General features: G+C 42.8%; 1 protein-coding gene across 6 annotated transcripts in view; it reads right to left on the bottom strand.

Annotated features, from left to right (window-relative positions):
• Window positions 1-23824, bottom strand: part of FGFRL1 (fibroblast growth factor receptor like 1) — a 185775-nt gene that overhangs the window by 17759 nt on the left and 144192 nt on the right. For all 6 annotated transcript variants that reach the window (XM_065060291.1, XM_065060290.1, XM_005509945.4 and 3 more), the window contains one exon: window positions 4023-4103. In XM_065060291.1, the coding sequence (XP_064916363.1) occupies window positions 4023-4103 (81 nt within the window). The remainder of the gene's footprint in view (window positions 1-4022; window positions 4104-23824) is intronic.

The following is a 23824-nucleotide window of genomic DNA, read 5'->3' as shown; positions in this document are numbered from 1 at the left end:
ACCCCTCTCTTCAGAGTCCTTTTCTGCAGGGGAAACCATCTGCCTCCACAGCCTTCCCTTGCTCCCTTTGGCTGTCATTTTGGGTCCCAGCCATTTCATGTTATTTCAAACTCTTGCTCAGAAATGCTTTACTCTCCACACAGAGTCTTTCATGTGTAATCTAATGAACCGGAGTAACTCTGGCACTGAAAGGCCTTGCGGTGACAGCTGAGCAGCAAGTGTGACATACTAACCCACTCCACAGGTCATGGTGCCTAAATTGCTGGGTATTCCCTTGGGGGTCTGCTGCAAGAGAAGGCCCTCTCCCAGAAAGAAAGAAACAATCACCCTCCCAAAAAGACAATTAACCCTGTCATAGCCGCACATTGTGAGCAATGACATTTTGAAGTTTATGTCTGAGCTGAGGGAGACATGCTGATAAGGGCTGTCATTGTGGAAATCGAGTAAATGTCTGCAAGGTGCAAGGAGAGGTTAAGAACCAGCTGTGAAATGGGTCTAAACAGTTCATAGAATCATAGAATGTCCTGAGTTGTAAGCGATCTACAAGGATCATTGAGTTCAACTCCTGTCCCTGCACAGGACAATCCCAAAATTCACACCATGTGTCAGAGGATGTGGTCCAGTTGCTTCTTGAACACTGTCAGGCTTGGGGCTGTGACACCTCCCTGGGGAGCCTGTTCAGTGCTCCAGCACCCTCTGGGTGAAGAACCTCTTCCTCATGTCCAATCTGAACCTCCCCTGGCACATCTTCCTGCCATTCCCTCAGGTTCTATCGTTGGTCATCAGAGACAAGAGATCATCACCTGCTCTACCTCCCCCCTAGTGAGGAAGCTGTAGAACACAATGAGGTCTCTTCTCCAGGCTGAAACGACCTATGATTATCCTCTAATATGGCAGTAATTCACTCTGAGACCAGGAACTGCAGATCCAGGTAGGGGTAGATCCTTTCTGGATGGGATTCCTGGGCTGGGACTTACATATCAAAGAGCGGGTTGGAGACAGGACAGTTACATCACCCATGCAAACTGAAAAGTCAAGTGAGTGACTCTAAGCTCTCGCCTTCCCTTACCTCTCTCCTGCTTCCACAGCAATATTTCAGAAAGACTTGGTGATGCCCCTGCTCATAAGGACATTCAAAGACAGAAACTCTCTTTCCTCCCAAGAAAGCAGGCCTGTAACATTTCTGGTTTTCCTCCCACTGCGACTCCTATGAATCTGTCTGGAGTTTTGCCTTCACTCCTTGTACATTGTTGCCCAGATACGTACCAAACTACAGGTAAAGCTAAACTTCTTTGGCTCTTTCTGTCTTTCTTTTTTCTTCCTTTTAAAGAAGGTTAAGTGATTATGCAGTCTCAAAAGCTACTCCAGGCTGTGTGCAATATGCTGAAACCAGATCCCATTTACACAGTCCTGAATGTTTCCTTAACAAAAGCCTGAATTGGACAAGTTTAGAAAAGCCAGTTAACAAAAAAGGGGAAAAAGACAGAGACACACACATAAGAGAGAAAAAGGACCCAGCAAGCACAAAGGAGAAAGAAGGAGAAGCAGAAGCGTGAGAGAGAGGCAGAAAAATTCTCTTTTGAGTGGGTGCTAGTAAATGTCTGTCCCCAAATCTGTACCATTTACAGAAGTTTTGCTTGTTGGAGTGCCAGCGAGGGCCATTACAAAGTGCCTCTGTGTTATTTATACTTCACATGCTTGTTCTCCTCCACATCACTTGGCATTTGCTTCATAAACATGAACTGCACATTTGTACAGTATAAATTATGCCACACACAAGAGGAAGGGAAAACACAAGTGGACGAGACAAAGAGAGAGTGTTGTGTAGGGGTTCCTTGATGAAATGCTGTTTACCATTAAGATTTATTCAAGCTAATGAAAATGAAATTAAACACAAGGCTGTCAGCACAAAGACCTGGGAAGGACTTCACAGTCTCCTCTCACTGTGGGACACCTCGAGGTGCATGGATTAGCTACAGAAGCTCCTGTCGGATGTTGTTCATACAAAGCAAAGTGGTTAGCTAAAACATGTAGTCCAACGTAATCCACCACAATTAACTCCACACAGTGACAGTACCACTTCAAGCTTTCATGAAACTTGTACAAAAAGCATCATGATACAACTAAGTAATGAAATACTTTCAAGTCTTTTGGATAAGAGCTCAGCCAGTTGTGGGAAGATGTTCATGGGGGTATTTTATCATTTCCCCCTCAGCTCCCTGCTCTTGATGGGGACAGGACTTCTCCCCAGTGATACCATTCCATGACACTAGCTGGGAAGCAAAGTGGAGGTTTTTTTATACCATGCTTCTCCTCTCTCACTTCTCTAGGGCCCAGGACTCTGCAAACACAAACTATTCCTTCACCCATTATCCTCCAGAGACCTGCAGACACACACTGACCCTCCCTGCACAATAACCCACAGCAGCAATTTGCTGGTGACCACTGCTGGATGGAAAAGGCTTGTGTGTGTGTGGTCTGCCCCAGCCACTTCCCTGACTGGGGAGGGGAGACAGGAGGGATGGAAGGGGAAAAGCAGAGGTGCAGGAATGCTCTGCAGTACAAAGAACAACTGGACCAGGGCAGCATAGAGCAAGACACAATATGATATGAGATTCTCAATGCCTAATACTTTAGTAGCACTTACATCTTTTCTCATAATACTATCAATAATACTTATTGATCCATCATGGACCAGCTCTACCAGGAGAACATCCAGCATGGCATTTAGTTTTTGCTTCTACCTCCACCATGGTACTGAAGAACAGAGAGATGGCAGCTTTTCTTGCTAGCTGCTGAATCCCTCCTGGACTCCTGGCCTCTAGTTTACCTAAGCCACCCTTTTTCTAGCTCTAAAATGTTGTCATCCTTCTCCAGAATCAGTGAGGATTAGCTTCCTCTCCCAGAGCAAGATCAGTCTCAGACAAACCTGTAATTCAAAGCTGTTACGGCACTGCCTCTTCCAGGTGTGGACTGGACTACACCACAGCACGCCACGTCCCTTCTTTGCCAGCTCCTGAGGAAATCTGGCCTCTGCTCAAGTGAAAGGGTGAAAGCTTGACAGGTTCCACCCCTACCACTGCTATGAGGTTACGCCCTGGCCACAAATGTGGTACAAAGTCACCTCTGTATTATGAAATTAAAAGGAGGGATGTACTGCAAGAGTGAAATGGAAATTCTGTGCTTCTTCCCTTGAGGTCATAAACTCACATAACACTCCTGTAAGTAGTGGCCAAAAGCTGTTTGGCATCAGCCTGACAACATATTGTCCTTCAAGGAGTGCTTGGACCAAACTTTGAACCTGCAAGTCTGAGGTGATTCAGAACCTGCTCCAAGTGAGATTTTAGTAGTTCCCCAAAGCTCTGCAACAGCATCAAAATCCTACGCTTGAACAGCCCAGGGCTTAGAGAATTTCATGCAGGTGCCTAAAAGAGATGGTAATTTTAAAAAATACTCAGCTTTGACTTAATGTTAGTTCTCCTGAAGTGAAGTCAGACCTCACATTTGCCCTCCATGGGAGCAGTGTTATGTTGGCACTGAAGGCTTTTGGAAAAATTGCTGTAAAAGTCAATATGCCTTTTACAGACAGTCTATGAAAGCTGTAATAGCTGCACATGCAAAAGTAAGTCAGTGCCCAGAAAAACAAATGCAAGGGAGAACCATGCTGGCTGTGCCCAGAAAAACAAATGCAAGGGAGAACCATGCTGGGGTATATGGCAGGGGCCCCTAGAATGGACCATAGGCTGCATTTCACAGAAGGACACTTGGATGGGATCCATTCACACCGACGCGTTCAGCTGATGCTCTATTATTTGACCATCTGTAGGGAGAACTCACTCCAGTCGCTTTCCCTTTCCCTTTCCCTTTCCCTTTCCCTTTCCCTTTCCTTTTCCCTTTCCCTTTCCCTTTCCCTTTCCCTTTCCCTTTCCCTTCCTTATTTTCTTTCCCAACTACAAAATGTGCCGCATGAACAGCACTAAACCAAGAACCGAGGAAAATAACAACCGTACTCTGCTCCTTACCCCATTGCTTCCCAGAATGATCTTCATATTCACCATTGGAGCCTTCAGGTGCCTGGCTATCCTTTCTTGAGCTGGCATCATCTGCAAAGAAAAGAGAAGATGTTAAGAAGGTCTCCTGCAGTGCAGCAGCATGATAACAAGTTTGCATTTCCTCCTGGAGGTGCCAAGCAGCTGAAACACACTCAACATACATTTGGCACCCACATCCCAGCACTTACAGCTTGGCCAGTTTTATGCACAATTTAGTTCGCTGCTTTATGGGCTTTTCAGCAGGCTACCAAAGCAATGGGAGATTAATCAATGTTTCCATTAATAGCTGACAAAAGCCTCTTTGTTTATGTTTACAGGTTGGCGTTCCCTAGGAGGAGCTGATCTGTTGTACCTTTTATGCAAATGATGGTATAAATCAAAATTAAAGCTAATTAAACCTAGGAGGTGGGGGAAGACTTATCTGATCAGTCACACAGAGCACACACAGTGGAATTAGGGCCACTAATTTTCCTTTCAGTTTCCATATAAAATCAGGAGAACAAGCAGGTCTGGGGTCAAATGAGCCCTCAAGGGATACTGAATGCAAAGCTATGGCTGGAGAAAGCAATATCACATTGAAAAGGTGTAATCCACAAGACGGGGGAAAAAAACAAAACCCACACAAAACCATAAGGTTTCACCCCAGAAGGTAAAAACCCTGCCTCTCCAGCAGATCCCACCTCAGATTCCCACTGTGATATGGCTACCTACGAGGTCTCCACAAGGGCATCAGGCAGTTCCCTGAGCCTCCTTCTGCAACCCAGGTGGTGCCGGTGGCCTCACACATCTGCTGTGCCTGGATGTGAAGCTTTTTCCTCCTCCACTGCACAAGCTCTCAGCTCAGAGCATCCTCTTATAGCAATGCCCTGCACCAGGATGGAGGTCCACCTGAGGGACTTTGGGCACTTACAGGTGAAGGCACAGCAAAGCGTGGCTCTTCCAAGGCCACTTCCCTGCCCTACAGTCTGAGCAGCTCCATACAGCAGCTGGATTTGAGGTGAAGATCTTGATCAAGAGCTACTCAGCTTGTAGCTAAAGTGTACTGAAGTGCTGAAGAAGTTTGATTTTCAGTGATAAGTCAAATGAAGGCTGGGAAGAATGTTCACCTCAATTGGGAACTGCTCCACAATGGTGTAAAAAAAAAGTAAACAAATCAAGAGAAGTGGAAACACCTGACACAACGAATGAATCCCTTCAAATGCACAGTTCCTAAAACCCATAAGTAAAACATCTCATGAGCAAAAGAGAGGAAATTTCTTGCTGTAATCTCTGTGGCAGAGAGGAAAAACTTATCTGAGCTTATACATGAGCATGTCCCCACCCCCGCCCCGAAAATGTACAAATAGTTGAACTGCTCTTTACACAGAATCACAGAATTGACTGGATTGGAAAAGACCTCAGAGATCATCAAGTCCAACCCTTGGTCCAACTCCAGTCCATTGACTAGATCATGGCACTAAGTGCCATGTCCAATCTCAGTTTAAAAACCTCCAGGGACGGTGAGTTTACAGTTGTTTCAGAAGCCGGGTTGTGCTTAAACAGCGTTTATCGTGTAAACTTGTGCGAAGTCTCTGTGTGAGAAGAATGTGTGTTTAACCCCATCCTCACCCCAGTTTCCGCTATTTTGGAAAATCATCCTGTCTCTTCAGCATTTTACGCCGACACATGCTCCGCTCTCGTTTGCCGCTGTCCCTTATGCAGAGCGGCTGCAATGCCATATGGGTTCGTCCCCCCTCACCCCGGCAGATTTTTCCCCTCTCCTTGTGGTTACTTCAGCAGTTTCCCCCGGCGGTATGTGCAGCTGTCACCTCGAGGCAGAAAGAAAACTTTCAGGGCAGCAGCGTGCTGTGCTCTTACTTCAGCTCCCTCCAGCTGACTGCCCCTTCCCACCTCCTTCTCCCCCTCCATCCATTGCTGGAAACCCGAAGGCTTTCCCCGGGGTCCAGCCAGCTCCCAGCCCAAGCCACAGGGAAGCAGCACGAAACATCAGCCCTTGCATGGTGCAAACGTACTGCCCGGTCCTTGCCGAGGCTGGCCCGCAGCCTGTGTTGCAAAGCAGACAAGTAACCCACGTGCTGCATTTTACAAATATATTTTTACAGCTGTGGCAAACTGAACGCAGGGATTACAAATATACCCATTATATATGATGGCTTGCATATGGCTGATTGTCTCCTTTCAGTCAATATACTGAATTGATTCCCTTCTGGCATTTGTACAGTTTTTCACATAAGTATCAGTAGTGCTACGAATGAAATCCTGGATGCTTTCTGAGAAAGAACTTACTAAACCCCTTAGCACGATTAGAAAAATGTATTAAGTAACAGAGAAGAAAGAAAAACTGCAGCCAGAGGTATAGGATTCCTTCCATTGTTAACTGCCAAAAATCTTAAAAGTGGTTAAGACATTTAAGTGGTGATGTTCTGTCAATTTTATCTTAATCCTACTCAGCTTGATGTACAAAGAGCAGCATATCCTCCCCTTGCCTCCTGCCTCATGTTACAGTATGTCAGCCCATGTGCGCTCCTCCTGCCTACACACAAGGACTGACTGGGGTTCTCAACACCTCTTGACTTGCTGCCAAGCTTTTGATGTAAGTAAAATTGCTCAGAATCTGTTTGATCCTTTGAAGATGCTTCGTTGGTTGTTATCCCGTCAAATCACAAACCTGCGGAGTAACCCGCCAAACACAGAAAAAAATCATTTTGTGGCGAAGAGATCAGGATAACTAATGCCACCATGCTGAGCCTGTGAAATAGATAATTTGGTGGGGGAGCAAGGCTGAAATAAATAACTGCATGCATTTATGAATGTTGGTTTAGATCCACTGGAATCAGTTTTGTCTTTGTTAGGAATGTGGTAATGTTAACAACAACACATAGCAAAATTCTCGGGCAGTGGGGGAAATGCCATAAACATGGAAACTCATGTAGAACAAAACTACTCCTTCCCATCCCCATGCTGGGTGAGGAATGTTACAGCAATATGCAGCGAATTCTGCTCCTACCTTCGGCATGACCATATTCGAACAAACTCATGCTTGAGAACTATATGTAAAAAACTTCATTCATGAAATCCAGGAATTGGATGAAATTCAGCAAAGCTCATTTTGGGGAGATTCTCTGAAGTCCAGGAAACTCTGGTCAAGCTTAAAAGTGTGAGTGAGGCAGCAGAATAGCCAGTGAGATAATGATAAAGTGTTAACCTGAGATGTGAGTCACCCAGGGTCAAGTTCCTCTTCTGCTGCATTCAGAGAGGGATTTGAACCTCTCCTTTTGCACCTTGGGTTAGCGTCTTAAGCTCTGAACTGTGGTCTCAGAGAGCCAAAAATGAGTTTATTATTACATAAAGTGAAACTGCACTGTGCGAGACAGATATCTAGGAACACCCCTAGGATGGGAGACCCCTGTCTGTACTTCAGATATCACCAAGATTCGACTTCCATCTGCCCCATCCAAAGTTAGTACTGTGGCTGCATGGACATAACCTGTTTCTCTCTGTTTTGAAGAACTTCCTTTATTTTTAAAATTTTTGTATCAAGTTGTTTCCTAGGGTAGGGAAACACTTTTGCGGTTTGTTCTAGTCCCTGTGCTAGCAAGGATGGATATCTTTCTGTATCACAGACACACTTTGGTCAGCCTGTTCCTTCTTAGGGAGGGATCTATGACAGTGAAAGCAAAGCCAAATTTCCCAAAAGTTCAGAGGCATCTGTTTCAGTCCAAACCTGGGGTCTGAAGCCCCCAGGTTAATACTGCCAGAACTGAAGACCTGCTGTTTGCATTTCACCCCAAGCTTTACAAATGCAACTGGCCTGGCAATATTATTATTAGACAGAGAGTTGACCTGAAAAAATAAGCTACATTCAGGTATGTATGACAAGTATACATAATGATGAGTTAGTAGCAGAAATCAAATGAGTCTTAGCCATATTCAAAAATGACCTAATAAGCCGATTGCTTACTCGTACTCTTGTCACCTCCCACAGAGGCAGGCAGGTCAGGGTGATACGTACATACAAAAAAATGAGCCTGCAGCCAAAGGGCAGCAGGGACCAGCTCTGCAGCGTTGCCAGCTCTGCTGCCAGCAGATTACCACAAGAGGCAGTGCTAAGGAGGATGAGCTGCTGAAGTTTCCTACAAGCTCCCTTTTCTGTGACCTATATTGGAAGGTCATCCTGTACTGGACTTCTTGGACAGTATCACAGGCTTAGGAGAGCAGCCAGTTGGAAGATGAAGTGGAAAACCTGCCTTGAAAAATAAGCACTGACTAATTTTATGTCACGAGTATCTGAGGCTAAGAAAATACATACATGATTTAGGTGTTCTCACTGTACAATTTGGTTTCGTGGTGTTACAAAGCATGCTGGCTGGTTGAGAAACCTGAAGCGGAAGGCTCAGATATCACGTCAGGTGATAGACTTGGAGACACGAGACAAACTCGTGTAGCCCTTTCCCCTCCAAATACTGCACCTGGCTGTACAAGACGGGGCCAGCATGGATCCAGAGGCATTGGCTCGTTGTTGGGGAATGTTGTCCCAGTGGTGTGATCTCCGGCTGCTCTCCAGCCATTGCCTCTCTCTTGCTTCAGGACCTTTTTCCAAGCTGGCTTCTAGGTCTGAGATCTCACAGGACTGAGATGTTGGCACTGGGGAAGTGTGTGGTGGGGCTGAAAGGGGCAATCACAGCCTTGTTTTTACATAAGGCTTGACATGTCTGAGTGTATGAGGCCCTGATTGTAAGTGCTGTCATCAAGGGCCAAATTGTCCTTTCTCTACATGTATTGCCTTCCATGGGTCTTTTTGGTCTATTCTATTTGGTCTATTCTATTTGGTCTATTTGGTCCCAAAGCAGGCAGGATTTCTGCAGAAAAGGGATTTCTGTATGTAACCTCATGCATTGACAATGCATTTTGGGGACAATAGTGCCAGATAAGCTGGGTATAGTTACTGTTTATCACCACAGCAGAATTGTTCTATTCCCTCTTAAAAGTTATAACAAATAGAAAATTCTGCATAACGGTCCAGCTCAGAGAGAAATTGATGAGAAATATTGACAGATTGTTACCAAGCCAGGATCAAATTTTATTTACCCACAGACTCTCCACGAAGGCTTTGTGTTTTAGTCGAATGGGTATAACTTGTTTTCAGGCCAATACTACGTGCTGAGCGTCCATCCCCAAGTCAAGACAACAGCCCAATTTCTGAAGCAAAAATCTAGCCGTAATATTTCTCTATGATTCACAAAGCTGATTTAATTTGCTATAATGCAAGGCCCGTCCCTGCCCTGACTTGATAGGACCAGCTTTGGAGTCTTTGATGTCAGGGGCCTTGAAAGCCCCATTTCACAGATGAGCCAGCTTTGCATAAATAAACAAAGTGACCTCTGAACTGGAGCCTGAGACCTGAGCACACTTCAAAGAGCTGGGGGAGGTGATGGGGGGGGCGATGGGGAATGAAGCGATCAGCATGCATCATTAAGGCAGCCCCCACTCAACGCCCCGAACAAGGGGTGTAAATAAAAGGAGGGAGGCAAGCTGAGAGGGGGTGAAATGAGGGAGAAAGTGATGTAATCCACTCAGGCTTGAACAATTATAATGAGGCCTTCTCCCATGGATGAATGAAAGAGATCTCTCTGAACTCCGCCTTTAAGCAGCAACTCTTGGGTTTACCCAGATGCATCATATTTGTACATCATATTTGCTCTCCAACGTCCTTCGCTGCTGCAGGTGTCTAGTGAGAGACAAAATACCAGTTGCTTGTGGGAGATGCGTCTTGTGTCTTTCTAAAGAGTTAAATCAGAATTTGTTCTGCTGAGCTCAACCAGTAAAACTGAGGGGTGGGAGTGCGCCATAAATTCAGATCAGGAAGCAATTTGACTTATTTTTCACTAGTCTTGACGATGCAGTAGACAGAAAATAAATACACATGAAAGTAAGTACATTCTGAAAAAAAAAAGTAGAGCTCTGCAGTTTATCTCAGATAAATTCAGGATTTGCTGTAATAGCTGCTGGAATTTTAGGGGAAACACAAGGGAAAGATCATTCTGTACCTTGTTTTAGGAACCCGACTGGTTCATCTGATGCCCAGATGAATGGTCCATGCTGTATACATGCAGGTAGTAACAACTCTATCACTGGGTTTGTGGGGATTAAGGCACTTGCTTTCCCCAGATCTTCTTAATGTGGATTAACACTCCAGGTTTCACTAGACTTTCAGCTGGTATTAACCCCTAATGGCCAGGGAAACACATCCCAACCTACTGGCTAGCACATGATTTCCATGTGAAAGCCACCACTGCCAGCTGTCAGGATTTTATTACTCATCTTGTGTTACTTGGGACGTTTCTGGAAAGCCTTGATCCTGGCAAGTGACTACTTGACAATCTAATTTTTTCTGTGATTGAATAATGACTTTTAACATCTGTGATTGTAAAGAAGAACTCTGCATGAATATAGGTTAAAAGCTTGGAGGAAAAGCAACAAAACACTGATTTTTGAGATCTTGTGATTTTTCAGCTTGTTTGGTGGTTTTGCTAGGTCTGAATTATGGCTTAAGGACCCTCGGTACTGGTGATCCATAGATGAATCCCAAGGCTGATTTGAAATAATGAAGAAGATTAAGATGCAAAGTCCTCATCTTGACTAATTCTGAATTTCCCCACATCATTAAGATCTAATTTAGCACACCACTTCTCTGAACCCTCCTTTCCACCAGAGGCAGACAGAACAAAACTCCAGTGAACACATCCCACTAATCTGGTGTAAATCTTAGATACTATTTTGAATGTTTTTCATAGTTCCTCCATCCACCCTTCACCTCACCCTCACCATTCCTTAACCTGCCTGCTATATTAACAGTGTCACCTACTGTATTATAAGTACCAACACTATGAGAAGACAGGAAATGTGTTTAGAATTTGGAAGGGCACAGTGAAAGTAAAGGAACCAGGAATATTTTAAGTGACGAAAAAGGATCTCATGAAGGAAACCCCTCTCCTTGGGCCCAGCCAAACAAAACCCCTCAAGAGGAAAAAGAAGAAACCCACTCAGAGGAGCACATAGCCAAGGAACACTCTACTTTTCTCAAAAAACAAAACAAAATAAACCCAACACAGACTAAAAGGTTACTGGCAGAGAATTTGCCTCTAACAGGCACTGAAGTATTTACTGCCTACTGCCTTTGGCTCCAGCTGGGCCAGAAATAACCAGAGGTATCGATACTGGAATTTCCTGAAAATAAAAAAAAATGTTTGCGTTAGTGGCTTTTTCTTTGCTATTTTCAGCTTTGGTGATTTCATGAAAGTTTTCATGCAAAATTTTTCATGTATTTCACTTCAGCCCCAGCACTGGGAATCTCTCTGTAAGCAGGGTGCTTTGCAAAAGAAACATTCGCAGCCCAGCTGCTCCCCAAAACACTGGAAAGGCTCTGCAGTCTACAGAGCAAAGCCCTGGCTGGGGTGTGAAGAAACAAGACTTCTGTCCCTAGGTAATATCAGTAACTCACATTTTTAAGTTATGATGATGTACAGGCCCATCCTATTACCTGTAGGTGACAAAGCTCTTAATTGGTGGTTATTGCTGCATCCCACATCTCAACACACAGGTGAACATATATGAGAAGTGACTACTTAATGACCAAAGAAGACTCAACTCACTTTCACAGAATGAAAAAAGGAGGGACTATGGGGTAGCATGGATGTATCAGAGCCAGTTTATTTTACGAGCTGATTCCAATCTAGCTCCAACAGCACGGGCAAACCAGTCCTACTTCTCTGGAGAGTTTTAGAGCCCACAGAGAAAACAGCACTGCTGTGCATAAGCTCCTACTGGCACCTGAGCTAACTCTCTTACCACCAATTCCTTCTTAATACTGCAACCTATGATAGGAGTCCAACATAGACACATCCCTTCTCTATACTCTTGCAGACCACTAAAGACTACTGTGATTTATAGTTTGGGATCCATTAAAAAGCTTTCATGTGGAAAGGGATCACATATTTCCTTAGAGAATCTTTGGAAGATCTAAAATTATAATAGTCTGACTATGGCTGAACTAGAGATTTTACAAATCCCTTTGCCAAAGTTGGCTCATCTAGTTCCCAAAGAGAGTTTTAGTGATTCCTTCACTGTTACTGTTAATATGGTATGATGGATAAGAGTCAAAAAGCACAACAGAAAAGGATGTTTGTGAAAAAGAACTCGAAGACTAAAAAATTCTCTCTTGGCTATGTATATACAGAAGAACTTAGAAGCTCTCCTGGGGTCATGCATGGAGCTCTTCTGAGTCCATGCAGGATGAGACCTGGGCATACCATGTTCATCTCTCTCCTCTCCTTCTTTGTCCCCATGACTCTGTATCTGGTTGAGATCTGCACCTACTTTATAACTCTTTTTCCTCCTTCTTCCCCAACTACTTTCCATAAAGGTGTGGAGGGAGAAGCCTTCCCGAAGTTTTAGTTCTTCTCTTGCCCCTTGTGGTCTATCGCTACCCACAGACCTCACAGGGTCATCTGAGACACGTTCTCAGCCATGGCACATCCACACATAGAGATGCTCCACCTCCTGCTGTAACCACACAAAGAACCACAAAGAGAAACGGCTGGAGCTTTCACTGAACCACTGCAATTCCCTGGCCTGCCATTATAACAATTACATTACAAGGGCAATCACAGGTCTTCCGCCATGCCGACTCCTCCAGACACAAGGACACAAGGACCTCCCGCCCTGCCCTCAGGTCTCCATTCCACTGGGGGTAAGAAAACAATTCTTCCTTCTTTGTTGTTGTTGTTGAGGTTACTTTTTTGATGAGAGTGCCTCAGCACACACAGACAGCAGCCCCAGGATCTCTGCACCACAGGCACCAGTCTGCGGTTTTATTCTTGATCTACCACTGGAGGGGATGAAAGGGAGAAGAAATCAGAGAACGAGAGGAGTGGTTACACTTCTGCCTTGTCACCAGCACTTTCTGAGCATGAAATAGTAGCACCAAAAAAACAGCAATTACCAATTAGCTGTTCTAAACTTTGAACAAACTTATAATATCTCCCAGTATTTTTTAATTGATTCTTGGACCATGATATGATAACATTAAGGATTTCTTAGAAATAGCCTCCCAGTGTATTAGACATTGTTCACACACAGCAGAAAAGACAGTCCTTGTTAAAAGAGCTCACTGCCTGTGTATTGCAGGCATGGACTGGATGTCACATGTATTGAGGTTCCTCAAGAAACATATTTTTTAGCATCCACCTGTTCTGGCCTGATGGGGGAATGATGAAGGTCTTGTGCTTTTGTAGAGTTGAAAGGCAAAGCTTCATTTATAACACTAATCATTCTACCTCAATTTATAACAATTGTATTGAATTTATTATTTATAATAATAAATCATTAGTTACTTATAATAAGCTTATAAACATTGAAAAGAACTATGTGATTTTAATGGTTATCTGACAAACAAAGATGTTGAAATAGTACTAATTTTAGAAACCTAACTCCAGTGCCCAAGTTAGGAATGAGAATGAGAATGAGAAGAAGGTCAGGTTGACATCTACCTCTCTTCTCTGGACTGTAAAAGAGATGACGGAGGGAGCCTCAGCCACATACAGTGTGTGCCAAAAGCGAGGTGATATGAACACTCCACCCAAGAACATAGGCCAAAATTCCATCTTCAACAATTCTAAATTGCTTAGGGTTGGGGGAGGGAAGCATGCCACTGGAAGGACTAACGCAAGGTTAATGATAAGAAGAAGATTACAGCAGAGCCGAAGATAAACTGATAAGACCTGGCTCTCAGCCTTCTATTTTAACTACTGTGCAGCTGCTGCTCCCCATAAAGTTATACCTCTATCACATCCCTCCCTAGTAGCACTGATCAATATTTATTATTTCCTGCACTGAGATGTGTAGTAACATCACTGATACATGTTCTATCACCCTGAACTTTCACATGGTCAACATAGCTAGCGCAAAGAAATTTCCAGAGGGGTTGGAAGGAAAGAGAGGTCATATATGTCGGTGCCTAAGTACAGGAATTATTTTTGGATGGTATTTATAATCGAACAAAAATAATCAATCCCTTCCAAACACTGAGTTAATTCCTTAGTGTGGAATTACCCAATCCATCATGATGAACTGGGAACTGCTATACTGGACTTTACAGACAGGAATGTGGATCCAGCTGTTTCTTCAACACCAGTATGAAAATTATTGAAACATTCTTTATGGGCTTACATATTTCACAGTCTTCTGGTAGAAAATAAAAATACCTCCTATGGAAGAAAATAAAACATCCTATGCAGTGTAACAATTACCAAATGAAGCAAACTCTCTGAGAGGACTACCGCTTAATGTCTTTAATGGAAAAAGTGAGTCCCATGGGTGTTTGCTTGAGGTGAAAAATCACACCTCATCAAGATCCATCACTAGCCTATTATGTTTTAACTTTGATTTCAAGAAATCGCAGCACCTATAAGAGGTAAAAGTGCTAAGAAATCAACAGAGGATGACAGTTTTTAATTGGGTGTTAGAGAACATAAAAATTTCACTGTCTAAGATGTTAGTTGTATTTGATAAGGGACAAAATGTTAGGGAATCCTTCCTCTCAGATTCCAAAGTACAGAGAAATATTTCACAAAACAGTCCATATATGCAATAAATATGGATTTAAAAAGCTATGTCATTTGCAGCTGTCAGCCGCTCAACAGCCACCAACCTATGACTATATACTGAAATATATTTTGATAAATGGACTTTCTAAAGGACAGGTAAACCACTAAGACAAGAAAGTACAGAAAAGGCATTTGAGGAAAAACAAATTTAGTGCTTTTTTTTTAAAAAAACCCCTTAGATTATCTTTTATTAACAGACTGGTATGCAGTGCTGTAATAGCAATATGACAGTGGTGTAATGTCTCTGACCACCGTACTCTACATTATGAGAAATAATTAAAGAAATTGACATTTTGAGGCCCAATTATGAAAGACAGAAAGTAGCAGCAGTACCTGATGATGTCAAGTCTTTCCACATGGCCCTCATAAGCTGTTAAATACATCATTTTCAAGTGAAGTGCCATCCACCTTCTACATCATGTTCAATGACTGCTACATACATGTCTGGGTCATTGTCAGACTAATAATAAACTGGTTTAAGTAGCAAAATGTTACCACTTTTACAATTCTGTCCAAGAACAACTCTGGGCAAGTGGCAATTTTGTTGGCTCCCAAAAAAACCCTGAATACTTGGCACCCCACATAATGTGAGGATTACAGTATGTCACACTAGATAATATGGGCCTATGTCTTGCCAAAATTAAACCTAACCTAATTATTTGGAGTAAATTATAGCTTTCCATGTGGGGTAAAACACAAATTGTAAAAATGGTTGTTCCACAGTCAACTACCTAATCCCAACGCTGTCATTACAAATTTCTTAAACATACTTCAAAACAATGGATAGCGTAGTAAAGTCATTCCTGTAGATGGAATTAAATTCCCCTTTTTCTTTTCATTGTTTTTTGTTCAGTGTGTTTGGTTTTTTCTTATTTTTTCTTTTCTTTTATTTTATTTGAATGCTTGTCCTAGCACATGACCAGCAGTGTATGAGAATAACAACCAGATTAGGACCAGAAATGACCAGAGACAGGAGCTACCTAAGAAAATATGTGAAACTCAAGAGTTTTTTAGGTAGAATTCACCAGATTTTGGGTGTTGAGTTGCAGTGTTACTGCATTGTTTGGAGAGCGAGAATCATAGAATCACAGACTGTCCTGAGTTGGAAGGGACCCACAAGGATCATCCAGTCCAACTCCTGTCCCTGAATATGACAACCCCACAGTTCACACCATGTGTCTGAGGATGTTGTCCAGGCTCTTCTTGAACACTGTCAGGCTTGGGGCTGTGACACCTCCCTGGGGAGCCTGTTCAGTGTCCAGCACCCTCTGGGGGAAGAACCTTTTCCTCATGTCCAACCTAAACCTCCCCTGGAACATCTTCCTGCCACTCCCTTGGGTTCTGTCATTGGCCACTAAAGAGAAGAGGGCAGCTCTCCTCAAGACTCAGAACCCTCTACAGAGATGCAACACACCCCGTGTTAGTGCACTCCATACCTTGAACTTCTCTTTGAGGCTTCACTGAGATGAAGGAAGAGTGGCAGAGAACCTGTATGAGTGATGTTGTTTTGCAGGCAGGGAACAAAGGCACAAAGACCGTACGAATGCATTAAGACAGACGAGGGTTGCAGTTGAATTCAGTCCTTGTCAATGAAACGGAGGTAGCGAACACCTAACCAGTTGCCTCTCACCTGTGACCTTGCCTAGACAATCCATAAACCACTTTTTCCAAGAAGTATTTCACCTTCTTTGATATTTTGAAGCTAAAGCATGTGCAGTTTATTCAGTTTCTATGAGAGTTACCACGTAAGGACTGATCTTGGAGAGCATGATTTAGGTCCTCCATTTAAAACAAAGAGAATATATATCTCCAACCTATCCATGGGAAAAAAATATTTATTTTTTCACTATTAAAAAGTGCTTTCTTCAAAACCTCTAAATACTCTAACGTGCACTGCAGTTACACACCTTATATTTTACCATAATAATGTATACTATTATTAACATACTCATATGAAAATTGCATACTGAATGTATCCCACATGCTGTTGGCTATTTTAAACAACAGATGTGAGAGGGATTTAAATGCCAATTTTAAAACTGTGCAGTTGATTAAAATCCTGTGAGCCATTCATAGATTGCCAGATATTTTATTTACATGTATTCCTCCTATGTAAAATACTTCAGGGAATACTCTAGACCCTGGCATATGGTTTAGAATGATGATAACTGATGTTGGAGATGCCACACAGACAACAGGACATATTATCCGGTTACATCTGTGTGTAAAATGCTTTGAGATTTTTTGATGGAAGGAGTTATGAATGTGTAAGGTTGAGATGCTACATTTATATCCCTCTAAATCACGCTCAGAGACAACAAGCAGTTAGAGCCCCATCAATGCAAAAACAAGCACTTTTATAAATGCATTTCATTGCATCCATGTGCTGTTATCCTCCAGGGTAACTATGACTTGTGGGTGAACCTTGAAAAATTGCGGAGGATCAGCTTAAAAGGAGCGCTCCAATGCCAAAAAGCATCCAAGCCTTGAAAACAGAAACCTTGTGAGAATAGCCTGTGCACAGTCAGACTGCAGAGCACTCGGGGTTTACTCTTCACTTCTTCTAACACTGGGGAAACCCCTCTCCGTGCCACGAATCTGACCAGCTTCAACTTCTGCATCTGCAGCCTCACAAATCCCACGGGCCTGAAACTCCCACGCTCTATAGCAGAGGCCCCGCCTGACAGATTACATGCAAATGCTACAAATACATCATAACTTATAGCGGAGGAATGTTCACAGAGCTGCAGATGCGTTCAGGAGAAAAGATTCAGCAAGACCACTTGGTAAAGTCTCTGCAGCAATACGTCCTGAATGAGGAACTCTGTCGTGTGAAAGTATTCCTAATAATTCCTTCTGTTTTCATTAATAATATTAAATTTCCTGCTTCTTGGCTATCTTTTTGTTTTAACAAGCACAGTTTTTTTGTCTCGCCTTCTGAAAGACTGTGCCACTGTAGTCTATTATTTCTATTTATGCTGAAGTCGTTTAAATGGACCAGGCATCCGTATCCAAAATCAGCAAGTTGCAAGCCATAATCTCATACCAACCAGATTAATGTGACACCTGAGATGTGTTTTCTTTCAAGACATAGGAGTCTGAATGGCTGAAAGTGTCAGAAACACACGAAAAAATAGTCTTTCTGCTTCAGAAACGTATATGCTGTTGATTTTGCGGTGCTCATAAATTACTTTTGGTGATCTTTTTCTTGACAAAGAGCCAACTAAAATTGAATCAAATTGCAATAGTCCAATGGTTTGAAATCACTAGAATACAAATAAGACAGTTGTTTTCTTACTATTTGAAATACCTCATTCTGGCCTAGAAATAATTAGGGGTGGATAAATTATCTGGTGTACGATTTTCTCCGGCATATTATTTTACTCATGTCTTTCTTCTTCCTCTGCAGGGGGTGCTTGTGGTCATATTGTTCTTTTATTTATGGCTCACAGCCTTTTCAGTGGCAGCACGCACACCAAAGCGCAGGCACCGAGCGGGAATGCAAATTCCTTACGAGGTAACCAGCAAGAGAAAACGTCCCAGACCATGCCAAATCTTTACAAGAACGGCAGTTAAACAGAAAACTCTACCCTTAAAAAACCAGAACCTTGGAAAACAGCAATGCTTCATTAGAATGTCATGATTTGTGTATTTATGAGCTTTAAATATAAGGCCTGGTTCCCTGTTAAAATCTAATTGGTTCTTTTGAAATTCCCTTATAAACCGGCATTCATATTATCCAGCTGATGCGTTCCCCTATTTATTTTGCTTGATGGTGACTTGCTTCCACTTTGAATTGGTCGCTCCCAGGACTGCTCCCTGGCTCAGCTTTCAAGCTGATTTCTCTGACAAGCTGGCAGCAATAAAATAATTCATTCCAGAGGCTAAGAGAATCACCCGCAGCATATACAGCGAGTATCGTCTGGCAGCTGTACAGAGCCCTACGCAATGGGAAGCCTGGGGTAAACCCTGCTCTGGGACACATGAATGCAGTGGGGAGGGGGAAAAGCTTCAGGAATTCAACCAGGAATAAAGGCAGCATCATGGCAGTGGGATGGGAGGAATGCTGGAGAGCGGTTGCTCCGAAGGAGACTCAGTGAAATGGGGAAGAAGCAACCAAGGAGAGAAATATTTCTCATAAAATCAGAATTTCCAAGACAAGAAGCAAGCACTGGGGAGGAAGCCTGCAATGGGGCACTATGGTCTGTATATCCATAACTGCTTCCGAAGGACCAGGGAAGATAACTGAGGACAAACCAAATGGCAGGAGCCATTCTTTTGCAGTACTTTTGATAGAGTTTTCATAGAATAGTGTGGGTTGGAAGGGACCTTCAAAGGTCATCTAGTCCAACCCCCTGCAATGAGTCCTGGAAATTCTGGGGATCCACAAGCTGTAAAAAAAAATAACCCTTGTGCTACACAATATGATGTAGAAAGTCTTGTAACTGAAACTCTGAAAAAAATGCAATAGTACACCCACTCTAGTTCAAAAAAAAAAAGGTAAACTCCTCAGAACCTAGCAAGAGCATGGGGTTTAGGATCATATCTGCCGCTGTGGTTTCTATGAGTAAAGACAGGCTTGAGATGTTACATTTCCCTGCTGAAGTCACTGGATCTCTAAGTGCTCAAAGCAGTCTGGACATGTGTGTATCAGCACGACATGTAATGAACTGACTCAGTTTCTCACGGAACAATCACCAGCTTGTTGCGAGGAAACCTTATTACGTATTCCTATGTACTTCCAAACCAACCACATTGGGGTAGAGATTAGTCGCTGTTTTTACAGTAAACTCCTGGACTAAGATCTGCTGTCTGATTCAGGGCTAGAGGCCTCACTACCTATACGCCCTGAAACCTGCCTCAGCAGAATCCCACTTGCTCCCTTGGAGTCCCATGTAGAGGGAAGCAAGTCAGGGTGATTTGGCAAGTCCCCTTGGAGATAACACGGCAGGCAAGCAGGGTTTAACTGTGCTGGTTTTGCTCTTTGAACACTAAAAAATTATACCGTTGGCCAACTAAATCAACACCCACATGAATCTCCCTTAAATTGACATCTGGCTGGTGTAATCATAATTTTTCAGGATTTCAAACTGCAAGAAGTCTCTTCTGCAAGACCTTCTCATAACAGAGAGAGACAGCCCTCCTGCACAACCCAGTTTGTTCAGCTCAGCAGGCAGATTCTCATTGCCTTTGTTCCAACTTGCCCACATTGTCCTGGCCCAGTCTACATAAAGCTCACTGATCCCTAAGGGCAGCCTGGCCAAGGCTGGGATGGTTCTCCCGAGAAGCTGTCTAGAAGGTGATATACCACATTGTCCCTTCATAAGCAAGAGCTAGTGCAACCACACTCTCAGTACACCAGAGATGCAATCCAGACATTTGATCACAAAGCTCCATAATGAAATCTTTCCATTAAATTGCCAGGCTGAAGTTGGCAGAATTTAGGATTATGTTTTAAATGAAGCAGAAAATTGCTTCTATTTTATTTCTAAGCTATACGTTACTCAAGTGACCAGATATTCCAAATGAAAACTGCATCGAAAACTCCCCAGAAACCGAGGTGTGGCGTTAATTCTGGATAAAGCCAAGCAGAAGGCAGCTATCTCTTTTCTATAGGCTGGGTGGTTAGTCGATGCCCAGCAATCTTAAGAGGACTGAATATCACTTTAATCTCAGAAGCCTTCCGCTCTGGCTATAAAAATGTTACAACTGCAATAATAATACAACTGATTGTAAAACTTCAGTGTTAGAATTGGATTAATACCACTGCTACTTTATTCCACAGTGAAAGTAGTGTAAGGCGTCTTATGTGTTATCTCCTCCAGACTAGAAGGGTTAATTAACCGTTATACACTACAGTAATTGTGTTTTTGCCTTCTCAATGGATATCATCTGTGAAACCAGGAGCAATACGTTTCCAACAACTGGGAGTAACATGAGGATAAACACAGCCAAATTGTGAGCCTCTCTGGTACGAGCATAGACACAGAGAGACAGACACGTTGTTTTAGTCAGTGTGTATAACGCACTTAAATTTACCATGCAGTTTCAACTTGCAATCCCGTATTTCCTGTCTTAATCTCAGGCACAATACGGGGTTTGTACAGTTTCCCTGTGGTTGCTCCATAGCAATGTGCAAATTGATTCCTATAGGAAAGGCCAGACTCTGCTTTCAGATGCATACACCCTTTCCACTGCTCTCAAATGGGAGTAGCTGGTGTGGTCCAAAACAACTGGTGGAAGCACAAGGCATAGGTCTATGATCCAGGGGAGCTGATCTTTTCTAAACTCTGCTCAAGGCCCCTGAGTAAAAATGAGCAAATTTTTTGGCCCTCTTTCTGCCTCAAATTTTTACCAATGATGACATTAATTCTGCCTTGTCTGCTTTTACTAAGAGTACATATTCTTTGGGCAGGGCTTGCTCAACTGTTCACAACCACTTGCTCAACAGGACCCTACTACAATGAGTTAGTAACAACTAAGAGCAAAGTTGGTATTCCTTTAGAGGAAAGGCTAAATGCAAACTCATTTTAACAACCTGTACAGCATGATGACAACATTATACAGCTATCACAGGCTGGATCAAAGCACACTAAAGCCAATTAAAATGTCTGATTGGCTTCAAAGTAGAATGGATGAAGAACATTAATGTTTAAGGAAGGATTTGAACAACAATGAAAGATTCAATAACCTGAAACTGTTCTCCAACAGCATGTCCCTGAAGAGTGGAAGTGTTCGCCATCATATATTAGAGGATTATATCAACAAGACTGAAGCAATGGCACAGGAAAAAATAAGAAAGAAAAAAGAAAAAGAAAAAAGCAGTGGAAAGCACAAGCTGTAGAAGGTTCCAGTAAAGGGAACAATACAAATTACTTAGGAAAAGAGCCTGGGTAAAATTACCACCTTTGCCCTTTAAAGTTTCTGCCTGAACCCAAATCTAAATCACACCTTTGCTGCACAGGGGTATTACTGGACGGGAAGGCAAAATACCTAGTTAGCAGCAGCAATGCAAAGAGTAGCAGTGGAAGATGCAAAAACATCTGTTCAGTAACACGTTGCCTTAAGGACAACATATGTTATGTAGGCTGTTTGTGTGAGTTCTTTGATACATGACTTGATCTACACCTTGGGGTGTTTTTGAGCTTAACAAGTAGTAGGCCTTATGATAAATCCTGAGCTGTATTCACAGTCAATGGTCCCATTGGCAATTTGTGCCAGAAAGATCTTATTATTAAGGAACGTGGTTATTACAATTGTTGCTTTAAAAGGAAGCTATTTTCTCATATTATGTTGTTGCTTGTCTACACACAACAGATAAGTAGACACTGTTTTGTGATTCTGTCATCTAAAACAACGACAAGCTTCCAACATCATTCACCAAATCAGACAGGACACAAGTTCCCATGTGCTACCAGGAAAGGGACTACCCCATGTAAAAGAAACACCACCTGGCCGTAAGTGCTCCTCCGTGCTTGTGATTTCTTAAAACAAGTAACTCATCTTTGCAATGGCCACAAAGCACACTTCTCAGCAACCTATCCAACCCTCCTGGCTACCAGAGCTGAGGAAATGGCAAGTGCTCTGCCTTCAGCAACAAGTACCCCCCTGTGGGAATGGTGGACAGAGTGAATCCACCCCAGTATGGGCAATTCAGCTGAGAAAACGGTGACAATCCTTCAACAGAGACAAGCAACAGATGAAATGCTGTTTGATCGGAACCCAGCAGGCATCAACTAGTCCCAGAAAGGTGAGGATTTAATGGTCTAGACAGCCTTACTCCAGGTAAGAAGAGGGACTGGACAACTGGCGTATTATCTCCCATCTTTGCCATTTCCTCGAATGAAAGATAGGTCGAAGGGTTGACTTTTCCAGCAAAATCACTGCATTTCACTGCGAGTCTCAGCTGTTCGATTTTTAAATCATACACCTTCAAGATCTAAGAGCAGGAACCAGTTTTTAAAATGGCAGCAGCTATGAGTGAACAGTTGACAAGCGTAGCCCGGGAGGAAGGGAGAACTTGCTTTTATGTCATACATTACTGCTTCTGAGCAAGGAAAACATAACTGGTAATAAATTATAATGAAAAGAAACAAGCTGATCAAATACTTGGCATGGAAAAAAATGTTGTTAAAAAGAAACTGATTTAACCAGCCGCAGTGTAGTGAATAATGACACATTTGAGCTTTGCCCTGTGAAAAGCAAAGGAGATGCTCTTGGAAAATGAGCTAAATGTCTCATCAATTACAGAATATAAAAGCAGAGACACCTGTAGAGCAAAGTCACAGCTAAGAACATTTTCAGTAGTAAATCCAGTCACACAAATAGGAGGTTGGAAAAAGGGTTTATTTTTCTTATATCTCAGCTGTTGCCTACTCAGCATGAGAAACAGGTACCTGTCTCCTTCACCCCAGTCCAGCCAAGCAGGACAGCCCAGAGCCAAGTGAGTGGTCAGAGAGAAGTGGGATATCAAGGAGAAATTACCTACACATCAAGGCTTGCCCTAAATCTGCTGCAATAATCTACGTGGTCTAAAGACCCTGGTACACAGTTCAAGCAAGGTAAGACAAGACAAATTCTGGAGAAGCCAAAAAATAGCAGAAGAAAGCAAAAGAAATCAAAAGTCAGTTACTCTGGAGGAAAGGCTTTCATATTGGCTGACTGCAAGAGCAGTCTCTTCAAAAATTGTTTCCACACAACCTTCTAATATTGATGGAAGGATTACTCTCTAATACTGCAGAAAGCATTGCTAATGTGAACAAGTTCAAGACAAATCTTCCCTAGAAAAACCTCTCACCTCTATTATTAATAATTTCTTATCTTTCAAGGAGTTCAGCCCAGATCCAGATAACCCTGGTGTCCAGAATAAATAAAATCTGCTTAAAAATGGGGCAGGTAAGACCCAACTGCCTGCCTGTATCAGACTTACAGCACAAACAGTAATGATCTCCAACTGTGTAGCGTTAAGGTACTTATTGCAATTTTTCTCCCCAGAGCTATGTGCATGGTGGGCTCCATCCGCACAAGCCTCTATTAGCACAACACACAGAGCGCTCCAGGAGAAAAGCGGAAGGATTATGCTACAAACAGTTCTGTAGCCTTCAAAAG

This window comes from Columba livia, chromosome 4 (genome assembly GCF_036013475.1).
Source record: "Columba livia isolate bColLiv1 breed racing homer chromosome 4, bColLiv1.pat.W.v2, whole genome shotgun sequence".
In the NCBI taxonomy this organism is placed as follows: Eukaryota; Metazoa; Chordata; class Aves; order Columbiformes; family Columbidae; genus Columba; species Columba livia.
The sequence above is the reverse complement of the archived record's forward strand: the minus strand, read 5'-3'. Positions and strand labels throughout refer to the sequence as shown.